Below are 24,238 nucleotides of genomic sequence, written 5' to 3'. Positions count from 1 at the left end.
GCAATAGCCAGGGCTGGGCCAGCCTAAAGGCAGGAGCCCGGAATTCCATCTGGTTCTCCACTTGGGTGGCAGAAGCAGCATCTGCTGCCTTCCCAGGAGCATCAGCAGGAAGCTGGATCAGAAGCAGAGGAGCCAGGACTTGAACTGGTGCTCTAGTATGGGAGGAGAGCATGCCAAGCAGCCGCTGAACCTGCTGCACTGTGACGCCTGGCCCAGCTCACCATTATCTTTACATGTGTTCATGGCTTCCATTCCTGGGAAAGTTCTTCAGGGCAAACGCAGTATCTCTTCCTAGAAATTACCTAACAAGGGCCTATGAGCCCAAGAAATCGACAGATTTGACAGATACATCTAAGCTCTAAGTCTCTAGGGACCGGCACTGTGTTAAGCTGCCACCGCCTGCAGTGCTGCCATCCCATATGGGTCCTGGTTCAAGACCCGGCTGCTCCACTTCCAATACAGCTACCTGCTAATGTGCCTGAGAAAGCAGTGGAAGACGGCCTAAGTCCTTGGGCCCCTGCATTCATGTGGGATTCCTGGAAGAAGCTCCTGACTCCTGGATTTGGATGGGCTCAGCTCCAGCTGTTGCAGCCATTTGGGGAGTAAACCAGCGGATGGAAAATCTATCTCTCTCTGACTCTCCCTCTCTCTTTCTGTAACTCTGCCTTTCAAATAAATAAATAAATAAATCTTTAAAAAAAACACAGACACAATATCTATAGCTCAACAGGGAAGGGCCTTGTCAAGTTCCTAGTTTGGAACACATTATTTACAAAGTACATGAACAAAGAAGCAGAGATCGCTGCTAATTGCCCCCCAATATCCATTCCCTTTATTAAGAACTGGAATTTCTCCCACTCCCCAAGTTTTAGCTGCATGTGTGGCTGTCCAGTTAGTGACAATTCTTGCCTTCTTGGAGGCACGTGTGGCTTCATGAAATGAGTTTTGGCAGATGGAATGGAGAAGTGATGTGTACAACTCCAGGGTTGCACCCTTGAATGGAATTTGTGTGACTTCCTCCTCTTCTGACCTTCCCATGGGCGGGAATGCGGATATTGGGGTGTAGGGCCCACGTTGACCATGCAGACAAGGACAACACCTCTGGAGATATGGAAACAGCCTGTGACCCCAGATGATCACTTACCTCTGGACCTTCTACATAAGGTAGAAATAAACTTCTATTTCACTTGAGCCACTGTGCTTTGGGTTTTCAGTGTTACAGCAGCTTAGCCTACACTTCATTTAATAGAACCATGGGTTTATGAGATGGGCTTGCTCTTGGTTAAAAAAAAAAGGCCCAAACAAGTTTTTGTAGAATCATTTTTCATACTCACTAAAAGATAGCTATTTAAGATAACTGTATTATAAATTATTCAGCCAAAAAAAAAAAAAAAAGGCAACTCCTAACACCTCTAGGGAAATTCTGGATTTTTGTTTATCAGATTTCCTTAAAGCTGAATGGTTACACTAATAAACATTTCTAGAAGGGATTCAGAAAGCTGTGCTTTTAACCCATAATCTCTTCCTTCACTTTCCGAAGAATCAAGTCCCCCTCCCCATCCCCTGAAGATGAGGTTAGCAGATCATAGCCTTGGGTAAGGTAAAAGTCAGATAATCAATTATTATGATTACCTTGATTGCTTTTTTTTTCCATTTGGAACAATCAGTGATCTATTATCAGCACTTTTATTAAAGTGTAATATTTACTTGATATCTCTGACCCCTTGGGTCATATTGGAATTTCACCTAAATTGGCCAAAAGTGGGAGAATTGGTTGAACAGAGTAAGTAAAAAATTTTAATTAGGTAACTTGGAAAATTGCCTCTTGTTTTACTCATTGTTATGGCACAAAAGAAGGAAAAATATCCTGTCTCTGAAGGTGAAGTTCTCCATTTGGAGTACTCATGGAAGGAGATAAGAAGTTTAAGTTACCATAACCCCAGAGAGAGGGGTGAGGGAATCTATTGTCCCTGAGCTGCTGAGGTCTCCCTTTTGCCCCTGGTCCTAGATCTACTTGGCTGCCTCTCATGAGGTCCCTCATTCTGCACCCACCACCCACTAATCACAGGCAGAAGGGCAGGCTGGAGTCTCCATTAGTGTCTTTTCCAGACCAATTTAAAATAGATTGGGTAATCTAATTTACAGAGAGAAAGAATGAGGAAAGAAAAGATAATAGAACAGGGCTGGTGGCACAGTGGGTTAAGCCACCACTTGCAATACTGGCATCCCATAACAAAGTGCTGGCTCAGGTCTGGCTGCTCTGCTTCTGATCCAGCTCCCTGCTAATGTGCCTTGAAAGGCAGTGGAGGATGGCCCAAGTGCTGGGGCACCTGCCACCCATGTGGGAGACCTTGATAGAATTTCCTCTCTGGCTCCTGGCTTCAGCCTGGCCCACCCCTGGTTGTTGTGGCTATTTGGGGAATGAACCAGCAGATGAAAGATCTCTCTCTGTGTATCACTCTGCCTTTCAAATAAACAACAAAATAAATCTTTAAAAATAGAGAGCGAGCTAACAGACCCTCACTGAAATAGCCCTTAGGGCCCAGGGGCCTTCCTTTTGGAGAGGGTAACCAATGCCACAAAAGCTTTTGGGAACACTTTGATCCTTGAAGATCTCACTTCCTCCCCTATCACTCATCCTGTTCCACTCACAGCAGCCCATGGATCATTCTCCAGACAAAGCACCAACTGAGGCTCTGACCTGTTTTTCTCATCTTCCCCCATCCTGAGATGAAAGGGGAGAAGAAGAGGGCTAACAATTACTGAGCATTGCCCTGAGCCAGGTCATGGGCAAGTACTTTATGAAGTCTCGCATTCAGACCCCACACAGCCCCTGGGGCAGGAGTTTCCCAGAAGGTCTCAACCAATCATCCTCTGTCACACAGCCAAAATGCTGTAAACCTGGGATCTGAATTAGCACGGCTGGGGTCCAGACTTCCCACAACATTCAGCTGCCTCTCAGCCCAGAGGCCCTTTCTCATATCTTCTGCATGAGGAATGCTGCTCATTGATGAGGGCCCAGCCTGAATGTCCCCTCTTCTGAGAAGTCTTCCCGGAATCCTCCTGAGAGGACTGCCTCTCCTTCGCATCCTTCTACTCCTTTCTGAACACCTCTTTCAGGACACTGCGTAACAGAGTCTTCCCTCGTTCCAAAAAGAGGGGGAAGGGCCTTATGCTCTTTCCACAGTTTCTCCTTCTATTTGGAGCTCCCTGGTGGGGAAGGATTATATCTTCATCTTCGTAACTCCACAGCCCACAGTAAAGAAATGAGGGAGCATGGTTACCAGCATGGACTGTTTAGCCTGGATTCAATCCTAGCTTTTCCATTTTCTTGCTGTGAGTCATTGGGAAAATTCCTTATTTCTCTCTAAGCAAATGAGGATAATAGTAACTATCCATATCTCACAGGGTGGTTGTGAGGAGAAATGAGATGTTATATGTAGAACACTTGCTGGTATGCCTGACAACATTATAGGTGTAGGAAGAAGATAGCTAATATTAATTGAAACAGAAACATTCTTAAACCACAGTGAGTATTTGTGGGTTTGACTGCCAGCTGTCCTTTCCTTGGGGTTTTCTGTGGCTCACATGGAGCTGTTGATCAAAGAAACCCTGCTCACTTCAGAGGTAGCCCAGACGCTCAAGCCTTGCCTATCTTAGAACTCTGCTAACCTGGCAACAGTGATTGGTTCAAAGCTGGCCATCTGCTCCAAAAAGGTCCAGTCAGAGTCCTACCTGCATCCTGCTATAAGGACACTGGGAAAAAGGTGCTCTTTTCCATTGCTGGTGTTGCTAGCTAGCCCTGTGCTCTGCAGATTTAAGATAGAAACAAGAGCTAGATGGATGGATGCATGGATGAACAGAATATTAGTCTGGATGAGCTGCAGCTCCTCATCACCTTCTGTGAGCTTTTCCTCCTGCCTTCTTATGATACAACAGCAAGCAATATTTTTTGGATATTTATTTTTATTAGATACTTTCCTGAAAGTTTTACATATGCTAACTAATTTTTTTTTTTTTTTAGAAATTTTATTTATCTGAAAGAGAGAGAGCGAGCATGAACTTCCACCTGCTGATTCACTCCTCAAATGCCCCCAACAGTCAGGGCTGGCCAGGTGGAGGCCAGGAGCCTGAAAGTCAATCTGGGTCTTCCACGTGGGCAGCAGGGAGCCAAGCACCTGCACCATCACCCACTGCTGCCCAGGGCGCACATGAACAGGAAGCTGGAATCAGAAGCAGAGCCAGAACTCAAACTCAGGCATTTCAACATGGAATGCGGGCATCCCAGGCAGCGTCTTATCCACTGCACCAAACGCCCTCCCCTAACTAATTTAATAGTTACAACCTTAATGAAGGAGGCACTGTTTGCATGTTGCAGATTAAGAAGCTAAGGTGCAGAGTAGTCTCATTACCTGCTGAGGTTCACACAGTGGGAAAACTGAGCCTAGGTTTGTACCCAGGCAGTCTGGGCTTAGCGCCCACAGTCTTAACCACGTCACTATACTGCCCTGAGAACCCTATTTAAGGGAGTTTAAGTCTGGTCTGTATCATTCGCCGTGGAAAAAGCTCCCCTACTGTACCTGGAGAAGACTCGGCTCCCAGAGGCTTCTCCTCTTCGGGCCAGCCTCCGCCCTCGGACCCCTGGAAAGAAAACTCCTCCAGGCTGGAAAGGGACTGCAGCTCCTTTGGGGGTGTCCTGCAGGGGGTGCTGTTGGTGCTGATGACGGCTGACACGCGGAGCGGCACGGACACGGCGAAGGGCTCGGAGATGTTCAGCGCCTTGCGCTGGTGGCGTGGTGAGGGCTCCACCTGGAAGAGGCTGCTAGTGAAAACCGACTTGCTGGGGCTGTCGTTTGAGGTGTAGAACATACCCAGCATCTTTGGGGCTGTTTGCTCGCTCTCGGGATCCTCGGCAGGCCGGAACACCTTCAGCTGCTCCGGCGGGGGCCGGGCCTGCGCACCCTGGAGTTGGCTTCGGTCACTGCTCACGTCAACGCCCCCCTCTGCCCCTGCCAGCATCCCCTCGTGGCCCCATTCGCCCTCCTGCTTGCTGAGGTCGCATGAACTACCAGTGCTGGTCCCGTGCATTTTCGTTGCTGGAATGAAAAATCCACCAGTGGTGACTGTTCGATTGAAATTTCCTTTGGTTTCTTTTCCTAGGGAGAGAGAACAAACACACAATTGATCGGCAGCCTGGGCACACACACAACTGTGCAGCCTTCCAGGAAGGGCAGGCACATGACAACTTAACACTGGAAAGGTATAGCGTTGTCATAAGGCCATTGCCGTCCTGGTACAGAAACATACACGTCATTTGAATGACAAGGGAGAAAGCATTTTCTCATAATGCACAAAACATTGGCGTCAATCCTTTGATAGGCCCAAGTTGCCGCAGGCTTAGGCTTGGCAGCCCCTAAAATTCTTAAGACTACCCTATCAGGGAAGTGTAATTACATCCTTTAACACACAAGAAAACTGAGACTCAGAGGTTAGATGACCTGCCCAGCATCCATGTCATATACATTACTACACAGGTTTTGAAACATTAGATGCTGCAAAACTGGGCAAAAACTGTGCTAACAGGCTTCAAAATCTAAATAAATGGGTGAATATAAACATCAGAAAAGGATAAAAGTATCAAGTGAGTTTAAAGAGATCTCACTGAGTATTTCATAGGTTTAGAATATTTTTTAAAAATTGTTCTAAAGATTTCCTGTGTTGTGTCAGCCTGTCTCATTTATCAAAATGGAAAATATCATGTATTAAAAAGGTTCAAAGTCATGGGATGAAAATAAAGGCAGTTGGGATGGTTGGCTGCCAGGGAAGCCCTAAGCCTTGTCACTAGTAATAAGGCTTGTTGGTTGCTTCACAGAAACAGAAGGGAGAGATCCAGACGAGTATGGTTTTGGTGATGGGTGTCACCTCATTTGACAATTACATCTGCCACAAAAAGGAGACTGTAGTTTGCACATGTCTGGCACATAGCAGCTGCCTAATCAATATTTACTGATAAATAATGAACAATTGAACCTACCAACTCAAAAGCATGACTTATCCATCACTAGAAACAAATAATGCCCATGAAAACACCTAAATTCAAGCCACATATCCATCTAAGATTAAAATTAAGAGGCATAAACCAATACTGGGTTTTTTGTTTTTGTTTTTGTTTTTTTTCTGACCAAGGAGGAAGCATCTTCTTAGTTTTCAGACGTTGACTTTTCATCATGTTCAAGTTTGAATGAAATGTTGCTGTGCTCTAAGCTGTGGCTAGAGAAAGGCTGTGGTAGAGCTATGTGAACCCCTTGAGTTTGGGAAGGCTCAAGGAGAGATGGGGTGATTGTGTGGGATCATGATTACAGACGAGCAACCATGGGAACTAACAAAGGCAAGTCCGGTATGAGCTCCAGTCTCCCAGTTGCAATCCCCAGCTCAGAAACCAATTGTAAATCTCACCTTCAACAGGCACCGAACACAGGGAGTCCATGCTTTTAGCTGGTCGGATAGTAGCCTTTTCCACTAGAGACAAAAGAAAGCATATGAAGAGGAAGATTCAGAACAATAGATCAAGCTGTAAGGACACAAGAGAAATTTCTTTAGGAAAATTTTTCAAGTATTTATAATCTGTGTTCTTAGAAAACACTTCCCTACATCACTCTGGATGTGCATACTTTCTCAATGAGACTAAGCTGATAAAAACAGGGCACTGCTAAGTCAATGTTTTATTAATTTTACACATGAGAGTAAATTGCAATTTTTGTCAAAAAGTTATTGGAAAATGAGGAGTCCTGGACCCAATTTTCTTGCAGGAAGAGTGTTCAAAGCTGAATCCATGGGGCTCCAGGCGGCCTCTCCTGTCTGACCAGTGAGAGACTGAAAGAGCAGGATTCTTGGCTGCAGCCCTACGTATCTCTCATCTCCCAGGAATTTGATACAAAAGGTGAGAGAGCCTGAGGGAACTGGAGTCACCTTTTTCCACAGGTGCAGCTCTGTCCCTTGAAGTCTGTGGACTGGCTGCTCCCCCAGTGATCTCACCCAGTGACCTACCCTGAAACGGATCCCAACCACATCTTTTGTTTTTGAGCACCTGATATGTGCCTGGTGCCACCTTAGCAGGTTTTTGGAGTCTAAACAAGTAAAAACTGATACCAGGCACAGTATTAGACACTGTTATAGTTTAAGTGTGTATCCCAACAGGCCTGTATTAGAAACATACTGCCTCAGTGCAGCATTGTTTGAAGATGGGGCCCCACGGGAGGTGTTTTGGGCATGAGGAACACACCTCATGAACGAATTAATGTCTTACAGGAACTGACTTCCCTTTTCTCTCTTCTGCATGCACTCACTGTGTGCCGTAAACTGAAGCATCACAAGACCCTTACCAGAAGCCAAGCAGATGCTATGCTCCTGGCCAGAAGCCTCCAAAATCATGAGTGAAAATAGACCTCTATTCTTTATGAACCATACAGCCTCAAGTATTCAGTTCTAGCAACAGAAAATGAACCAAGGCAGACAGATCCACAAACATCATGTCTTCAAGGGGCTGAACTGGCTAGAAGGGATTTCCCTCCAGCACAAACTTGCTAGGAGGGAAAAAGGGGCAATCAGAAGCTGGTACAGGTAAGTGAATTCAGACAGATCTGGATTTGAGTCCAAACTGTGGTGCTTTTTGGCTGTGTGACTTCAGATGAGCAGCTTGCCTTCTCTAAATTCAGTTTCCTTGTGTGTAAAATGAAGAAAATGACAGCTGTTGTGAGGATTCAATGAGTAAGGGCTATAAAATAATTAGGCTGTACTAAGCTAAAATAAATAAAATAAAATAAATAAAAATAATGATACCGCTTACTATTACTGTAGGCGCTACTCAGGATCACCCTGGGCTCAGCTCTGAAGGGAAAGATAGGAGTTCTACAAGAAGCAGTCAGGGTTGGCCCTAACCCAGAGTGAGCCTTAACTCATGCTTATTTTGGTCCCTCTTTTAAAGCTCTCCCCTTTTCCTCCTAGCTCCAAGCTCGAAGCCTCGCTCCTCCTGAGAGGTTCTGAGTTAGCCCCTGATCCGCAGCTCCGGGTTTCTCTCTGACTAGAGTGTCTGCTGTGGTAGGGCACAGCCCTACCCTCTCAAATTCTCTGCAAGGGCAGACGTTGCCTTCAACTGCCTTACTCTGAGTACTGTGCCAGAATTCTTGTCCTTCGATGATCTGCTATTTCCACAAGCTGATTTAGTATCCTAAGGTGCCATGGCCAGCATCCCTTCCTTCAGGTATTCTGGATACACTTTGCCTTCGTTTTCAGGAAACTACATTTATGGACTTTTTCGGTTTCCATGTGTTGACCTGGTGGGGCAATGACTAAGTGTCCCTGAGTATCACAGAGGGAGGGCAGTTCTGCCTTCAGGGCCACCAGTGTCCAGTTTTGGTGGTTGGATTCTCTTTCCCATGCTGCAGTGCCGTGTGGCTGTGGCTGTCAGTGAGAGTTCCCAGGGATTCCTTGACTTCTTTCCTTGATAGTAACTAAGAGCTCAGGACCCCTGGCCCATGCCTATATTTAGGTTATATTTTTGTGTCTGGATCTTGGTCTGGCCTCATGGAAGTACTTCTCCTAGTTTGTTGGCAGCTTTTGTGTCCTTGAATCCCCTCCCTTCGAGACTTTGCTCAGAGGTAAAGCTACTACAACAGTACAGCCTTGGGATTTCTCTACTCAGAAGGGATCTTTTGAAGAGTTTCTTGAACTTTTCCTATTTGATATTATAAAGAAAAATATTAATTAATTCAAATAGCAGTATCTGGGGAGCTCCCAAGTTTCTGCATCTTTATTCAGTCAGTACTCCATTTTTTTTTCTGACCCTGTATATTTTTAAATCTCTGTTCAATTTTTGTAAATATGGTTAAATACACTTCATCTGCCCCCCCCCCCCAAGGAAAAACCTCAAAAGTGTTCATGGTGAATTAATTTTTAAAATGCTCTTAGTTATGGAATTTTAAAACATTATTTACATATGTTAACTCCTGGTTCTCCCCTTTCTTTTCTTTTCTTTTTACATTTATTTATTTGTTTGAAAGAGTTACAGAGAGAGGGAGAGACACAGAGAAATCATCTATCAGCTGGTTCACACGCCAGGTGGCCAAAATGGCCAGGGCTGTGCAAGGCTTAAGCTAGGAGCCAGGAGCTTCATCCAGGTCTCCCACATGGGTGGCAGGGGCCCAGGGACTGGATCATCTTCTACCGCTTTCCCAGGCCATTAGCAAGGAGCTGGACCAGAAGTGGAGCATCCAGGACTTGAACTAGCACCCATATGGGATGCCAGCATTGCAGGTGGTGGTTTAACCCACTAGGCCACAATGCTGGCCCCTGATTCCCCTCTTTCGCATGCACATTTCAACATATAGTGAACTTATGGAGTCCACACTGGTGGATTCTATTGCAAGACTACTTTTAAGTACAGATTCCAGTATAGTTACTACCATAAGGCCCTCTGGGCCTCAGCTTCTAGGACTCTGGTACAAAGCAGTCACTCAGGCAACAGTCAGATCCAGAGAGCCCTTGGTACGGACATGGATGGCTGTTTAATCTCACCCCATATCCCATCAAAGTTAGCTAGTTTGGTGATCTGTCTCTGATTAGCTTGTTCATAAGATGTTAAACTAGTGGCTTTCAGCCCTGGCTGCATAACAGGATCACCTGGAGGACTTTTGAAAAATTTTCCAATACTCTGATCTCATCACAGGCTTTTGGAGGCAAAATTGCAGTGAATGTGAACCACTTTGTAGGCAACTCTATGGAGCAGCCATGCTGAGAAGCCCTGGCAGGGACACCTTGTCTATTCTGTGAATTTACCACCATTTGGTTCATTCAGCTCCTTGGGTGTGTCCCTTTTGAAATTCACATGGGGGGGTGGGGGGAGGGCAGCGCTGTGGAGCACCGGGTTAATTCCCTGACCTGAAGTGCCAGCATCCCATATGGGCGCTGGTTCTAGTCTCAGCTGCTTTTCTTCTGATCCAGCTCTCTGCTATGGCCTGGGAAAGCAGTAGAGGATGGCCCAGGTGCGTGGGCCCCTGCACGCACGTGGGAGACCCAGAGGAAGCTTCTGGCTTCTGGCTTCGGATCAGCTCAGATCCAGCCATTGTGGCCATGTTGGGAGTGAACCAGTAGATGGAAGACCTCTCTCTGTCTCTACTTCTCTCTGTAACTCTTTCAAATAAATAAAATAAATCTTCAAAAATACAACTAAATACAAATTTTTAAAAGATACATTTATTTTGCTTCAAAAAATTTAAAATCATACATAGTTTTAAAATAATACATATTTCCTCAAACTTTTTGAAGAGTCCTCATATGCATGGATTTCAAAAAATTTTCACACCCAGATAGACATCTTTTAATTCCATTTTTCCATGAACTTTCTGAAGCATCATGGTATCCTGTTTTTTCCTGTATATACCTAAGGTAAAGTTTAATTAATAAATTAGGCACAGTGAGGGATTAGTAGAAATAATGTAAAAATGGAATAAGTATGTTATAATAAAAGTTATGTGAATGTGGTATCTTTCTGAAAATGTCTTTTTGTATGAAACTCATTCTTCCTGTGATGATGTGCAATGAAATGATGCCTCTGTAATGAGATGAAATGAAACAAATGATGTAGGTAGGCGTTGTGATGTAGCATTAGGCTATCACATAAGGGTTACTTGAAACAGGCACTGTGATATCTCAACAGTTGATCTGATAACTGAGACATCTCCCAGTGACTAATGGGCAGGTAGCACACACGGCGTGCACATGCTAGACAAAGGGATGATTCACGCTAGGGTGGGACAGAGCAGCATAGCGTGAGATTTCATCACACTACTCAGAGTGGTGTGCAGTTTAAAACTGATGATTTGCTTATTCCTATAATTTCTCACTTAGTATTTTGGAGCTAGGATGACCAAGGGTAACCGAATCCACAGAAAACAAAATCACAGATAAGGGGGGACTACCATATTCATTTTTGGCCTCGATAGCTGTATTATGGTTATGTAAGATGTTAGCACGAGGGGAAGCTGCATGAAGGGTACACAGATTTCCCATGTACTCTTTCTGTAACTTTTTTGGAAGCCAAATTGTTTTTTTTTTTTTTTTTTAAAAAAAAAGAACCCCTAGTTAATTAATATGTTTGTCTCCAGTAGGTTTAGTGTGATAAAATCATCTTAGAAGAAGATGAGCTAGCACACAGTCCATGTGTCACGAAACCCCACCGCTGTTGAATCTTACCTGAGAGCCGCTGCCCTCTCACAAACACGCTCCCATTTCTACTCAGCTTTGATTTGGAGTCTGATCCAGAACGTCCCAGGTTAAATATCGATTTCCACTTCTTTGATTTACTGGAAAGCTTTCTCCTAATAGAGCCAAGGCATAAAGGATTAATTTGTTAACTAGTTATGTCAAGGGTACTTTTAAATCGAGAAAAAAAAAAGTATTTCAATAATGTTTTCGGTTACAGATGGCTCTGATATCTCAGAAAAAATTCTTCTCTAAAATCCAAGGTGATCCTGATTCTCACCTTGTCTGAGGATACATGAGCAAGAACTAAGACCATATTCCTGAGGGCAAGAGGCAAAGGCACGTACCAAAGGCAGGGATGATGGCTAACAGAGGCAGAGATCACGGCGAGCCTCAGCCTCCGGCAACACAGTTCTGGGAGCTCTTGTAAGCATTCTAGTCCTGAGTTTTCAAAGGTACCAGTCTCTCGGGGCCAGTGTTGTGGCATAGTGGGTAAAACCGCCTGCAATGCCGCCACCTTATATGGGCACTGATTAGGGTCCCAGCTGTTCTACTTCTGATCCAGCTCCCTGCTAATGGCCTGGGAAAGCAGCAAAAGATGGCCCAGGTGCTTGGGGCCCTGCACCATGTGGGAGACCTGGAAGAAGCTCCTGGCTCTTGGCTTAGGCCCGGCCCAGCCCTGGCCATTGTTTTCATCATCTGGGAGATGAACCAGCAGATGGAAGACCTCTCTCGCTCTCTCTCACTTTTTCTCTCTCCCTCTCTCTGTACTCTGACTTTGAAATAAAATCAAATCTTAAAAAAAAAAAAAAAAAAATCCTAGGCTTTCAGAGGATTAAGCCCAAAAGATGGTAGACTTCAGTCTGGATAGGCTCCCTGCACTGTGGGACAGCCACAAGAGAAGGCTGCAGACTTCCATGGACTGAAAAGGGTTGGTTGAGAAAGCAGACCTGGAACAGAGGTTGGCCTGCTGCTATTGGGAGAGCTGCAGCCTGCTGCATGCGGTCAGTGGTTACTTCAGGGAAATGCAGAGGGCAGGACCTCGCTGGCTTTGCCTCACTACCAGGCAGCTTCCGTGGGTGGAGACAGGGATAGCACTAGACTGGGTCGGGAGAGCCTGATACCACCAGGGGTCACCACAGAGGCCTTGCCCTGCTATGGCTCAGCCCAGCCAGCGGACTTCATGAAGTTCCAGGGTGAAACCCTGCAACCTGTGGGTCCCACAGAGAACCTTTCTCTGCAGGCTTCTCAAAGAACATCCAGTTTCAAGCCCAGCACATGTTTATGATCAATCTGAGACAGCTCTGCAGTGTCCAGCAGTTTCTTTGGGACTTGGCTTGTTCTTTCTGAAGCACTTAGTCTTAGGGTGCACATCATAGGGTGGCATAACTTGGGGTATGGTGGACTCCAAGGGTAGTTAGGAGCACAGAAAAAATGCACTGGATGGTCACTTCAAGGTGCTCTTCTTCCTGATCCCTGAAGGCAAATCTCACTCCGCAGAGGTTTGGGAAGAGGAGCCGTGAGGTCAGTCTCAAGAGGACATGACACACAGACCAGGAAAGGGAGAGGTTTCAAACCAGGTTGAGTTTCAGCTGTGCCATTCCAGTTGTGCAGGGTTCTGCCCTCTCCCTCCCTCCACGAAAGATGCTGATAAAGGTGCTGCTTTCAGGTTTCTTTCCACTGACCAGTGAAGATCACACCCTCCAATGAAAAGCCTGCTTTCAGCCCTTTTACCTACTGTATGTCTAAAAGTTAGGACTACTGCTTCAGTCACTGTGTCCTACAGTGGGATGTGAGATAGGGGGTGAGACCAGGGTTGCGATGGAGGAACTGAGAGGGAGAAATGAGGAAAGAAAGTCTCCCACCAATGAAAAGGAGGTCTGATTTGTTTTGGAGGGTAAGGGGATTCTGACAGGTCTCAGAGAGGGCAAGGAAGCCAAGGATATGTGTCCCCAAGAGATGCTCGCCTGCAGTTCTTGGCCTAGGGTGGCGCCATTTGTCAACTTGTCCTCTGTCTTGAGCTTCGCCTCTCTGTCTCTTGTAATGTGATATAGGAGTGTGGGTTTGTTCAGGGTAAACTTCCTTTTGTAAACACCAAGCCTCTTTTGTCTAAACTAAGGAGAAGGGATTTTAGTCATGACTTGTGATATGACCTCTATGACTCCCACCCCCATCCTGGTACTTGGGGTCAGGCAACAGTCAGATCCAGAGAGCCCTTGGTACGGACATGGACGGCTGTTTAATCTCACCCCAATATCCCATCAAAGTTAGCTAGTTTGGTGATCTGTCTCTGATTAGCTTGTTCATAAGATGTTAAACTAGTGGCTTTCAGCCCTGGCTGCATAACAGGATCACCTGGAGGACTTTTGAACAATTTTCCAGTGAGTGACATTATCAAATGCTGGGGAGAGAGTTGTGGAGCCGGCTCCCTTCTCTTCTGGAATGTTTCCTTATACCCAACCTGGACTGCACCCCTACCCACACTGCCATCACATCCCTGGGACTGTATACCTCTTCCTCCCTGTCCCACTCCATTTAAGCATCTCCCAAAATTCAAACGAATCCCACTTACTTGTTGTCTGGTAACTCAAGGACAGTGTGGAAGAGGGTGCCCATGGGGGGGACAATCTCAGGCAGGCTGTTCTCCCTCCTTTCCTTCCGAGCAGGATGGTTGGTAGCCAGGCTGCGGGCCTGAGCTTCCTCCAGGCTCACCAACTTCATGGGCAGGGAAAGGGCTGGCAGGGTCAGGCTCTTCATGATGGGTCGGTTTTCTGGAATGGAACGAGAAGAGCTCAGTTAGGGAAGAGGCCTGTGAATGGATCCATCCAGACTCCACACCAACAGCACTCCTTTCCTGACCTCTTGGCAGGGACTGGCTGCCAACCTTGGCTTCACTAGGGCATGATGGGGCCTGGGGCTGTGGCTGTATGCAGGAAATCGACAGCTCTCCTGGCCAGACTAGGCCAGAGGGCAAACAGGAGGCTAACTGCTTCTGACACTTTTCAGAGAAGGGCCATTCATTCATTAATATGACAAAATTTTTTTTTTTTTGACAGGCAGAGTGGACAGTGAGAGAGAGAGAGAGACAGAGAGAAAGGTCTTCCTTTGCCGTTGGTTCACCCTCTAATGGCCGCCGTGGTAGCGCGCTGCGGCCGGCGCACCGCGCTGATCCGATGGCAGGAGCCAGGTGCTTCTCCTGGTCTCCCATGGGGTGCAGAGCCCAAACACTTGGGCCATCCTCCACTGCACTCCCTGGCCACAGCAGAGAGCTGGCCTGGAAGAGGGGCAACCGGGACAGGATCGGTGCCCCGACCGGGACTAGAACCCGGTGTGCCGGCGCCGCAAGGCGTAATATGACAAATTTATTTAGCACCTACTGTGGGCTACAGTAACAGCTGTGAGACCTCTGAACCTAGTGTTCTAGGAAGAAGGGAAAGTCTGTTCAGCCTCAGAGGTAGTATATGGCAGGGCACTGTCGCTCGGCCCCACAGTTAGAAGCCACCTCCTGCAAGGCAATTTAAAGTTGGAGTCCCTCCTTTCCACAGTTCACCCAGGCATCTATCTCTGCAGTAAGAAGACAGCTTATAGCCTGTACTATTCCTTAAAAGGTAAGTGGCTCTTTATGTACTACTCAGTCATCTTCTACTATATGTAAATAACCCCTTCCTACACTCTGGTATTTTTTAAGAATGGGAGTGGTGATGGAAATCAATAGAATACAGGGTTACCAATTTTCTACAAGTCAGTGGTTCTCAACTTTGGGCAATTCTGTGTACCCACCCAGCCAGGGACATCTGGCAACATCTGGAGACAGTTGTTTTGACTGTCACAGATGCATGTGGGAGAGCTACTCCATTTAGTAGGTAGATGCCAGGGATGCTGCTAAACATCCCACCGTGCATAGCACAGTGCCCCATATCAGGAGTGCTGAGGCTAAGAAACACTGATCTAGGTAAAAAGGAAGTCTAAGTTTGTTTCTAGTCTGTCTTTGGTGACATTGCATTTTCTGACACTTCCCATGATGTGTAGACATTCACCTTGGACCAAGTCAAACTAAGACTCACTTTAAAAAAAAGGAATTGTTTTTTGAAAGACAGTAACACACACAAACACACACACACAACAGAGAGAGAGAGAGAGAGAGAGAGAGAGAGAGAGAGAATCTTCTGTATGCTGGTTCACTCCCCAAATAAAACCAACAGCTCGGGCTATGCCCGGCTGAATCCAGGAGGCAGGAACTCCACTGGGTCTCCCTGTGGGTGGAAAGAATGCAAGTATTTGGGCCATCATGCTCTGCCTCGCAAGCTCATTGGCAGGCAGCTGGGACTCAAATTGGCACTCCAATAAGGGATGTGGACATCTCAAGCAACCTTTCAAATAAATACAAATGATATTTTCTAGATAATAAAAATTATAAAGTATAAGGAAAAAATTAATGAAAAGAGAAGTTCTTTTTTTTTTGACAGGCAGAGTGGATAGTGAGAGAGAGAGAGAGACAGAGAGAAAGGTCTTCCTTTTGCCGTTGGTTCACCCTCCAATGGCCGCTGCGGCCGGCGCATCGTGCTGATCCGAAGCCAGGAGCCAGGTGCTTCTCCTGGTCTCCCACGCGGGTGTAGGGCCCAAGGACTTGGGCCAGCCTCCACTGCCTTCCTGGGCCATAGCAGAGAGCTGGCCTGGAAGAGGAGCAACCGGGATAGAATCCGGCGCCCCAAATGGGATTAGAACCCGGTGTGCCGGCGCCACAAGGTGGAGGATTAGCCTGTTGAGCCACGGTGCCAGCCAAAAAGAGAAGTTCTAACAGTTTCTTCCAACAGCCATACTTTAGTACTTCAGTCTTTGCTACCCTCTAGGGTGTGGAACTCCACTTTGGAGACCATAATGGCCCTAGCCACATGTTCCCTGTGTCATTCAGGTCAAAATTTACCTCTTCAGAGACCATTACCACTCTGTCCCCAAATAACACTCCCAAATCACTAACCACAGATTACTCTTCTGTGTTTCTTCTTGGCATTTGCTGTCTTTGAAGTGATAGTATATGAATTTATAAACTTACATATTGCCTTCCTCTTCCCAACCAGACCATTGCTCTATGCAGAGCAGGGTCTTAGCCATTTTGTGCACCAGTGTATTTCCAGTGTCTGGGACAATGCCTGGTATACTGGAGATACTCAACACATGCTTATTTTTTATTGAATCTTGGAGATATTACAATTTCTCTGGTCAGTGCTCATATCCATTAAATAAAGGTATTGGAGTCTATGACTTCTGCTATGGTGTGTTTGTGTTCTCCCAAAATTCATATGTTGAAACCTAGTCCTCAGTGCCATAGTATTAAGAAGTAGGATCTACAGCAGATGGAAGATCTCTCTCCCTCTCTCTCCCTCTGCCTTTCAAGTAAACTTTTTCTTAAAAAAAGAATTAGGTCTGGGGCAGGTGTTGTGGAGCAGCAGGTTAAGCTACCACTTCGCATGCTTGCATCACATATTGGAGTGCCAGTTCGAGTCCCACAACCTCCACTTCTGTCACAGCTTCCTGCTGGGAGGAGCAGATAGCGGTTCAAGTGCTTGGGCCAGTCCCCTCTACACAGGGGACTGAGATGGAATTCTGGCTCCTGACTTCAGCCTGCCCTGTCTCTGCAATGTTCCACACTAATGTATGTGAATATTCACAGCAGTTATTACATATAATAATAAAAAACAAGAAACAACCTGAATGCCCATGGGCCCATGAACAAATTGACAAAATGTATTATATACATTTAGTAGAATATTATGCAGCTGGAAGTACTGATCCATGCAACAGTATAGATGAATCTTGAAAACATGTGTAAGTGAAAGAAGCTAGTCACCAAAGATGACATATTACATGATTCTATTTATATTAAAGGTTCAGAATAGGCAAGTTCATAGAAACAGAAAGTAGATTACTGGTTTCCAAGACGTGGGGGAAAGGAAAAATGTGGAGTGATTGCTTAATGGGTATGGGGTGTGATGAAAATATTCTGGAATTAGTGATGGATGATGGCTGTATAGTTCTGTGAGTTAAATTAAAACCACTGAATTTTATACCTTAAGATGGTTAAAATGTTGAATTTTATGTCAGATTTATCTCAATAAAATTTATTAAATAAAAGAAAGGGCATAAACCATATAGAGTATTGGGTAGGTAGGGGTAGGAATAATTATAATAGTAACTAAAATTTGACATTGATTCCAATTGATGGTTCTGATGATTATACTGTTTTTTCCAAATATATTAGTTGAGTAGGAACAGAATACTTTAATAAGCCAATAAATATTTTGCATATATAATTCTCCATACACTACTGGTTCTCCAAGTGTGGATCTGACCAGCAGCATCAACATTACCTGGAAACTTTTTAGAAATATAAATTATCAGTTGCACTCAGGACATATTGAAACAGGAACCCTGAGGCTAAGATCCAGTCATCTGTGGTTTAACAAGCCCGTCAGGTAACTGTTATGCATCTTAATGTGGAAAAACCACTCTCAGGCACAAATGGCTGTTCCCAGGCTTCTAGATTAACTGGATTCTGGTTTTCATAAATTACACCCACAGGAGATTAAGCAGCATAAACTAATTCGTTCCTAGGGTTCATTATGTCATTATGGGATGCCCACAAACACACACTCAACTAGTGCCTGGTGCAGGGAGGAATAAGTAAGCGTTTGAAAAACGCTTGCAGAGAATGTATTCTGACTATACATGTCAGTATGAATACACTGCCTCTAACTCATTCTCTTAAGACCTCAGAGTGAAGGTATAAAGGTTTTCTGAAACATTTTAGTGAAAGTAAAGGTGAAATCTAATAGAGAGACTAATGTTCCAGATACTTTCAGTTATATAATAACTGAAGAGTTTAAGAACTCCTTAAATTTAGCAGAATACTACATCAGTTTTCTTCTGCTACAGCACATTCATGGGACAGGACAGGTACGCAGTTGATCAGAAACATTCAAACGCCACATACACAACACACCATACCTTGACTTCATATATACAGAAATACATATGCACCATTCCCAGACACTGATGCAGAGTTGTTGGCATGCATGCACAGGCAACACTCAGCTAGAAACAAGCCCACTTTCACTTATTTTTGGTCCCCATCATAGGGACAAGAAAGAAGCCCTGCTAATGGGGATGAGGTTGGGGGAGGGGGGATGTGATGTATGCCAGGAGGAATCAGTACCATCATTCTCCACAGAACTTGGTGCACCGCTATTAAAGATTTGATCCACATGATTCAATATGAACTCAATCACCACCTGCTGGACCCGGACTGCAAGGAAGGCTGCATCACCATTGAAACCAGTGGCTTCGATTTCTTTAGACCTGAACCACAGAAGAAACACAATCAGTGAGTGAGTCTGGCTTGCAACCTGAGGCAGTAAGGTGAACAAGGCCTTTTGCACACGTTTCATTTCCAAAATTTATAGTTGTTTTAAATTTGTTGAATACTTTAACTACTTGAGACCAATTAAAGGGACTGTCCAAGAGGCTGTGAAACCCAATACAATTTAAAAGTTACCTTGTATCTAAAATTTAAAACAGTTTACCAAGTATTAGAAATTGCAGGGCTACAAATGCTATCCTATGAATGTATAGAAATGGATTTCTTATGCTTTTATAGAATCACTCCCATCCAATTATTCTATCGGGAAGGTCAACATTTATGATGTAATATGAAGCAGATGGTTCAGATTGTAGCCAGCTATGGCTCCTACCAAAGCCAAGAAATGCTAATAAGTCCCAAAGATAAGAAAGCCCTTTTCAATAAATTGTAAGCATTGCATCAGCCACATCCTGGTTATTGCCGGAAAACACCTTAGGAAACCAGTGTTTCCAAGTAAGCAGGGAGAGAGCTTAGGATATTGAAATCACCTTTAATTCCTATGTGCTACAAATGACCACTTAGCTGCAGGCTTGTCTTGAAGGGGCTTAATCTTCATTTCAATGGTGGGCTGCTCAGAGCCCCCGGGGGTGGTGAGAAGATGAAGGTGTGGTGGTTACCTGAGGAGGTTTGGAGCCCACACCAGAGCCAGGTTCCTGGCATGCATGTTGGTCTGGCTGCTGAAGGAGGCGATGTGTGCCAGGTGTCGGATCAGGTATTCCAGGGTCCTGTAATGGTTCAGTGTTTTGACAAAGTAAGTAACTTCAGTGCCTGTGTGATGCCTGACATCTGGAGATCATTCTAAGTTTGGTTGTAAGACTCTTTCTAGCTTGTGAATTTTGAAGGGACATTGGGAAGATGTCAAGATTGATGGAAGTAATTTTCTTGGCCATAGGCATGCTGATTGGGGGTGGGGAAGGGGATGGTCTTGTGAGATATTTTAAATATTAAATATCTTAATATTGTGAGGAACTTTTTTTTATATCACATCAAAATCTGTCCCTTTGTAAAAGATGGGCAGACACAGGGAACTGGGGAAAAGTGGTAAAATTAGGGACTAACCTGGGAGAATAAAAGAATGGGATGATGTGAGACGGTACTGATGAGCAAGTAGTGGCTCAGTCAGCCAAATGCTCAAGAGCTACTGTCAACTGATGTCTAAAAACTACCTTGGTTTTCATACATTTGTTGATCCTATGAATCCCTGTAAGAACCAAGGATGTGACTGCGAGGCTGACTTGCTTCATCAGAGACACCCTGTTGGGGAGCTCCGTGGCCACCAGCATTGCTGCTCAGACACCAGCTGTTCACCAACCTCAAGTTGCCCCCAGGAAATTGTCCACTGAATTTGCTCCCTCTTAGGATGTCAGCACGCCTCTTTGGTATTATACCACATTGTCAGGCTGCACACTTCTTTTCCCAAGGATTCTTACCTATAATGGGATGGGGGAAGTTCCTGGATAACATTTTGGATTCGGGCCAGTCGGCCTTCTTCCGGGCAATGTGACACAGCCTCCTGTGGAGAAGAACATGAAGCAGGCCCATGAGGATGAGCGTGGACACTCACCTGTGTAGGCTGACATTATTCAGGCTCCTGGTTCTCCAGCCTCGCTACCGTGCCCAGAGGTCATGTTTCCATAAGACGCATGTTTCCATGGAAACAACCAACCAACTACAATTTCTGGGTGTTCATTTTGTGAAATATCTCATAGTGTGTGCACGCAGGGATGGGAGCATCCTGTTTATCCTCTGATGGATGTCTAATAAGGAATATGTAGGGTCGTAGAGTGTTGCACACGGCAGGGAGAGTCATGGAGACTCACTCTTGGAGGGAGACAGAGACAGAGGCAGAGGCGAGATGAGAGAGAGATGACAGGGTGGTACTGCTATACTCAACCATCTGTCTTTGTGGATATAAATAGCCACCCCTCACCTCGCCTATGACTATCCTGATTATCTTGAGTATTCAGCTGCTGCCTGTCCTAGATGCTAGGAAGCAGGGAAGACATGCCTCCCATGGTGGGGATAAGAATTTTGTTCTTGAGACACAGTGGTCTTGCCCAGACTTGCTCTCTGGCTATTTCCTGTGTGGGTATTTTGTTCTCCTATTGGCCCAAGAGCCTTCAAGGAGAGCAGGAATGGCATGCAGGCAGTGTGATCACGGGCTGACCCACGTCATCTCTCACAATGTAAGAGTTCCTGGGCAGATTCCTCTGCTCCTGGTTCTGCCCCCTGTCCAGAGAATCTGACAGGCTCAGGGGCTACTCCCAGTGCACTCTGGGAGTCCTCATGACTGCCAGCATGGCAGTGGGAATCCCATTTTTCTTTCTTTACTGAGATGTAGTATGCATGCATAGGCACGTCTCCAAAAAGTTCATGCAAAATTCATGCTTTAAAAACTGCATGTAGGGCCAGCGCTGTGGTATAGTAGGATAAGCCTCAGCCTGCAGCCCCTGCATCCCATATGGGCACCGGTTCATATCCTGCCTGCTCCTCTTCCGATTCAGCTCTCTGCTATGGCCTGGGAAAGCAGTGGAAGATGGCCCAACTCCTTGGGTCCCTGCACCCATGTGGGAGATCTGGAAGAGGCTCCTGGCTCCTGGCGTCAGATCAGCTCAGCTCTGGCCATTGCGGTCATTTGGGGAGTGAACCAACAGAATGGAAGACCTCTTTCTCTCTCCCTGGATCTACCTCTCTCTGTAACTCTGTCTATTAAATAAATAAAATAAATCTTTAAAAAAACCTATGTATAAACTTCAAAATTCTCTTGTACCAAAATAAACTTATCTTTTAATCCTTTTCTATGAATGTTTTGAGTACTCTTGTATTTCCTTCCAGTGCTGGAAACTTGCTTTACATTTATATACAGTGAATGGTATCATTATAAAATATATCCTTGAGTTTGATAAACACAGTCCCTGCCCCTGTAATAAAATAATAAGATCCTAAATGGGATGATGGCTTTCTTAATGTATACCGTTCACCCCTATTTGTCTTTACCCTTCATTTGCTTGTATGTAAATGCTGAAGTTGACACTCTCAAAAATGAAAGTTTCCTGAATCTATATATATGAAATACGTGAAATTTGTAGACCTTAATTAAAATAAAAAATAAATAAATAAAAAAGAATGAAAGAGTTTTGAGGCACAGAAAAATGGGGGGAATTAACTTTTGGGGGCACCTTCTATTTTCCAGGCCTTTTTCTAGCCCCTCTCTGCTGTGTGTTTCCTGGTCTACCAGAAGAGGACTTCTTAGTCCTGCCCCAGCATGGCCATCCTGATCCCTCTCACTTCTTTCCCTTGGCAGTCTCCACATTGTGTAGGTGCAGAATGTTGTCTCTTCAGGGTATTGCTGGTTGTCAGTCTCCCTCGCTAGAGTATGAACTCTGACAGCACAGAGAGATGTGAAGAGTCCCTGTGTCCAGACATTGCCTAGAACACAGTAGATGCTCCTTACTTTGGCCAGCTGTGTCCATCAAGTTTTTTTTCCTCTGTCTTTTAAAAATTTAATTGAAGTAAAACACACATACAGAAGTCCACCGTTTAAAAAAGCAATTAAAATCCTCTACACGGAAAACTTGTAGGAAAACTCATTTCCTAGGCAGAAGTGGGGGCAAAGGTGGGCCTGGGCCTGTCAGTCCCAGGTGCCCCAAACTCCTGATGGGTTTGCCAGCCAGAGAATAGACCCAGGGCAAACAAGCATTCTGCTGCAGCCCAGCTTTCTGAGCTCTGCAGGACGTAGGGGCAGGGGCAAGAATGGATCCTTTAGGAAGCAAGCCGACAACTCCCTTCACCAGAGCTGTTGTTTTTGGAAAACAGCATTGGGTGGTGAAGAGGACCCTGGCTCTGGCAAGCAAGGAGAACCTCACAAGGGAGGCAAAGGCAGAGAAGCTCCAGGGGTGGGAGCTGCTGCTGCTTGTGGGCTCTGGAGCCTCCCACGTTCTGTCATGCACAGAGCACCTGCGGGGAGGCCTCTCTTCATCTCTGCAAAGCTAGAGTCAAGCTTTGCAAAACTTTGTACCACACCCCCTTAAAAAAACTGTTTTGGGTGGCCGGCGCCGTGGCTTAACAGGCTAATCCCCCGCCTTGCGGCGCCGGCACACTGGGTTCTAGTCCCGGTTGGGGCGCCGGATTCTATCCCGGTTGCCCCTTTTCCAGGCCAGCTCTCTGCTATGGCCCGGAAAGGCAGTGGAGGATGGCCCAAGTGCTTGGGCCCTGCACCCGCGTGGGAGACCAGGAGAAGCACCTGGCTCCTGGCTTCGGATCAGCACGATGCGCTGGCCGCAGCGGCCATTGGAGGGTGAACCAACGGCAAAAAGGAAGACCTTTCTGTCTCTCTCTCTCACTATCCACTCTGCCTGTCAAAAAAATTAAAAAAAAAAAAAAAAGGAAAAAAAAACCTGTTTTGGGGAAGAAAGGTTGTCGGCTCTCATGGAAAGTTCCTTTAACATTTTAGGAAGCTGTTACTCATCTCTGTTCTCTGAACAGGGGCAGGCTTACCCCGATGCCTGCAGTCCCATTAGGAATTGGCCTTTATTTCCTCCCTGACAGTGTCTCCTATCCTGCCCCAATTCCATCCAGAAGCTCTCTAGATTTGAGTTTTTCTCCCAGAGAGGTATGTGTGTGTGTGTGTGTGGGGGGGGGGTGTCTCTACAAACTTGTTTTTAGCTTTTTTATGTTCTCTTCTTAGGATGATGGAATCCATCTTTGGGCAACTGAGGGAAGGGAGTTGAAGTTTTTGCCCATGTCAACTTTTTATCAGAGAATTTCACTCAACACTAGTGGAGCCAGTCTGGCTAATAGCTAAATCTTGAAAGATCCAGGATGAAATCTGGCCCCTGATTCTCGTCAGATCAGTAAGACAAGCTTCCGGCTCTACGGTTTTTGGTGAAGGCCAGGCTCCTGTCCCTGCAGTAGGGTCCTCACTCGGGGTTTCCCGGTTTACCACAGCCATCTCCACTCCTGCCTCTCAAGTCCTGCTTCCAGGCAGCCCTGTCACCAGGTGGCTCAACACAAACAGCCATGGCTCTCCCAACTGCACCCCAGTGGTGACATCAATTTTTTGTTAAGTACTTAACAATAATTATAAAATCATTTTATGTCTTGAATCATTTTAAGCTATTGACTAGATGTTTAAAAAGTAATTCATGCATATGAGTTTTAAAAAGCAAAGCATCCATGAGAATGGACAGAGTCAGTCTCTTTTCGGCTGCAGACACTCAGTCCCCAGAGGTAACAGCTGTGTGTCCTTCTAGTCTTTCTCCATCTGCCTTTGTTCGACCCATGGAAGCAAGTGCTACTAGGTGATCTGCCCCTTCCTGAATCCCCCTACTCCAGCCTCCATCACTTCCTCCATGCCAGCCACACTGGCCTCCACACATTCTCTTATACACATTTGCTTACACCTGCTGGCACTTCTTGGCACCTCCTTCCCTCAGATACTTGCCCAATTTGTTCTTTTGCTTTATTCTTGTCTGTCTCTCTTCAAACGTTGCCTCATGGGAAGACCTCTGGTTATCCTGCCTACAATAGTAGTCTCCAAATCCTGAATTACAAACCTCAGAG

The 24,238-nt window shown here is 45.6% G+C and overlaps 1 protein-coding gene across 2 annotated transcripts in view; it reads right to left on the bottom strand.

Annotated features, from left to right (window-relative positions):
* ARHGAP31 (Rho GTPase activating protein 31) overlaps positions 1-24,238 on the bottom strand; it is a 130,272-nt gene that overhangs the window by 15,706 nt on the left and 90,328 nt on the right. For both annotated transcript variants that reach the window (XM_062208515.1, XM_062208517.1), the window contains exons 4-10: positions 20,107-20,189; positions 19,294-19,401; positions 18,473-18,615; positions 13,832-14,030; positions 11,251-11,375; positions 6,457-6,519; positions 4,581-5,156 (exon numbers count right to left, since the gene is read on the bottom strand). In XM_062208515.1, coding sequence (XP_062064499.1) covers positions 4,581-5,156; positions 6,457-6,519; positions 11,251-11,375; positions 13,832-14,030; positions 18,473-18,615; positions 19,294-19,401; positions 20,107-20,189 — 1,297 coding nt within the window. The remainder of the gene's footprint in view (positions 1-4,580; positions 5,157-6,456; positions 6,520-11,250; positions 11,376-13,831; positions 14,031-18,472; positions 18,616-19,293; positions 19,402-20,106; positions 20,190-24,238) is intronic.

The sequence above is a fragment of the Lepus europaeus genome, chromosome 2 (assembly GCF_033115175.1).
Source record: "Lepus europaeus isolate LE1 chromosome 2, mLepTim1.pri, whole genome shotgun sequence".
Classification (NCBI taxonomy): domain Eukaryota; kingdom Metazoa; phylum Chordata; class Mammalia; order Lagomorpha; family Leporidae; genus Lepus; species Lepus europaeus.
The sequence above is the reverse complement of the archived record's forward strand: the minus strand, read 5'-3'. Positions and strand labels throughout refer to the sequence as shown.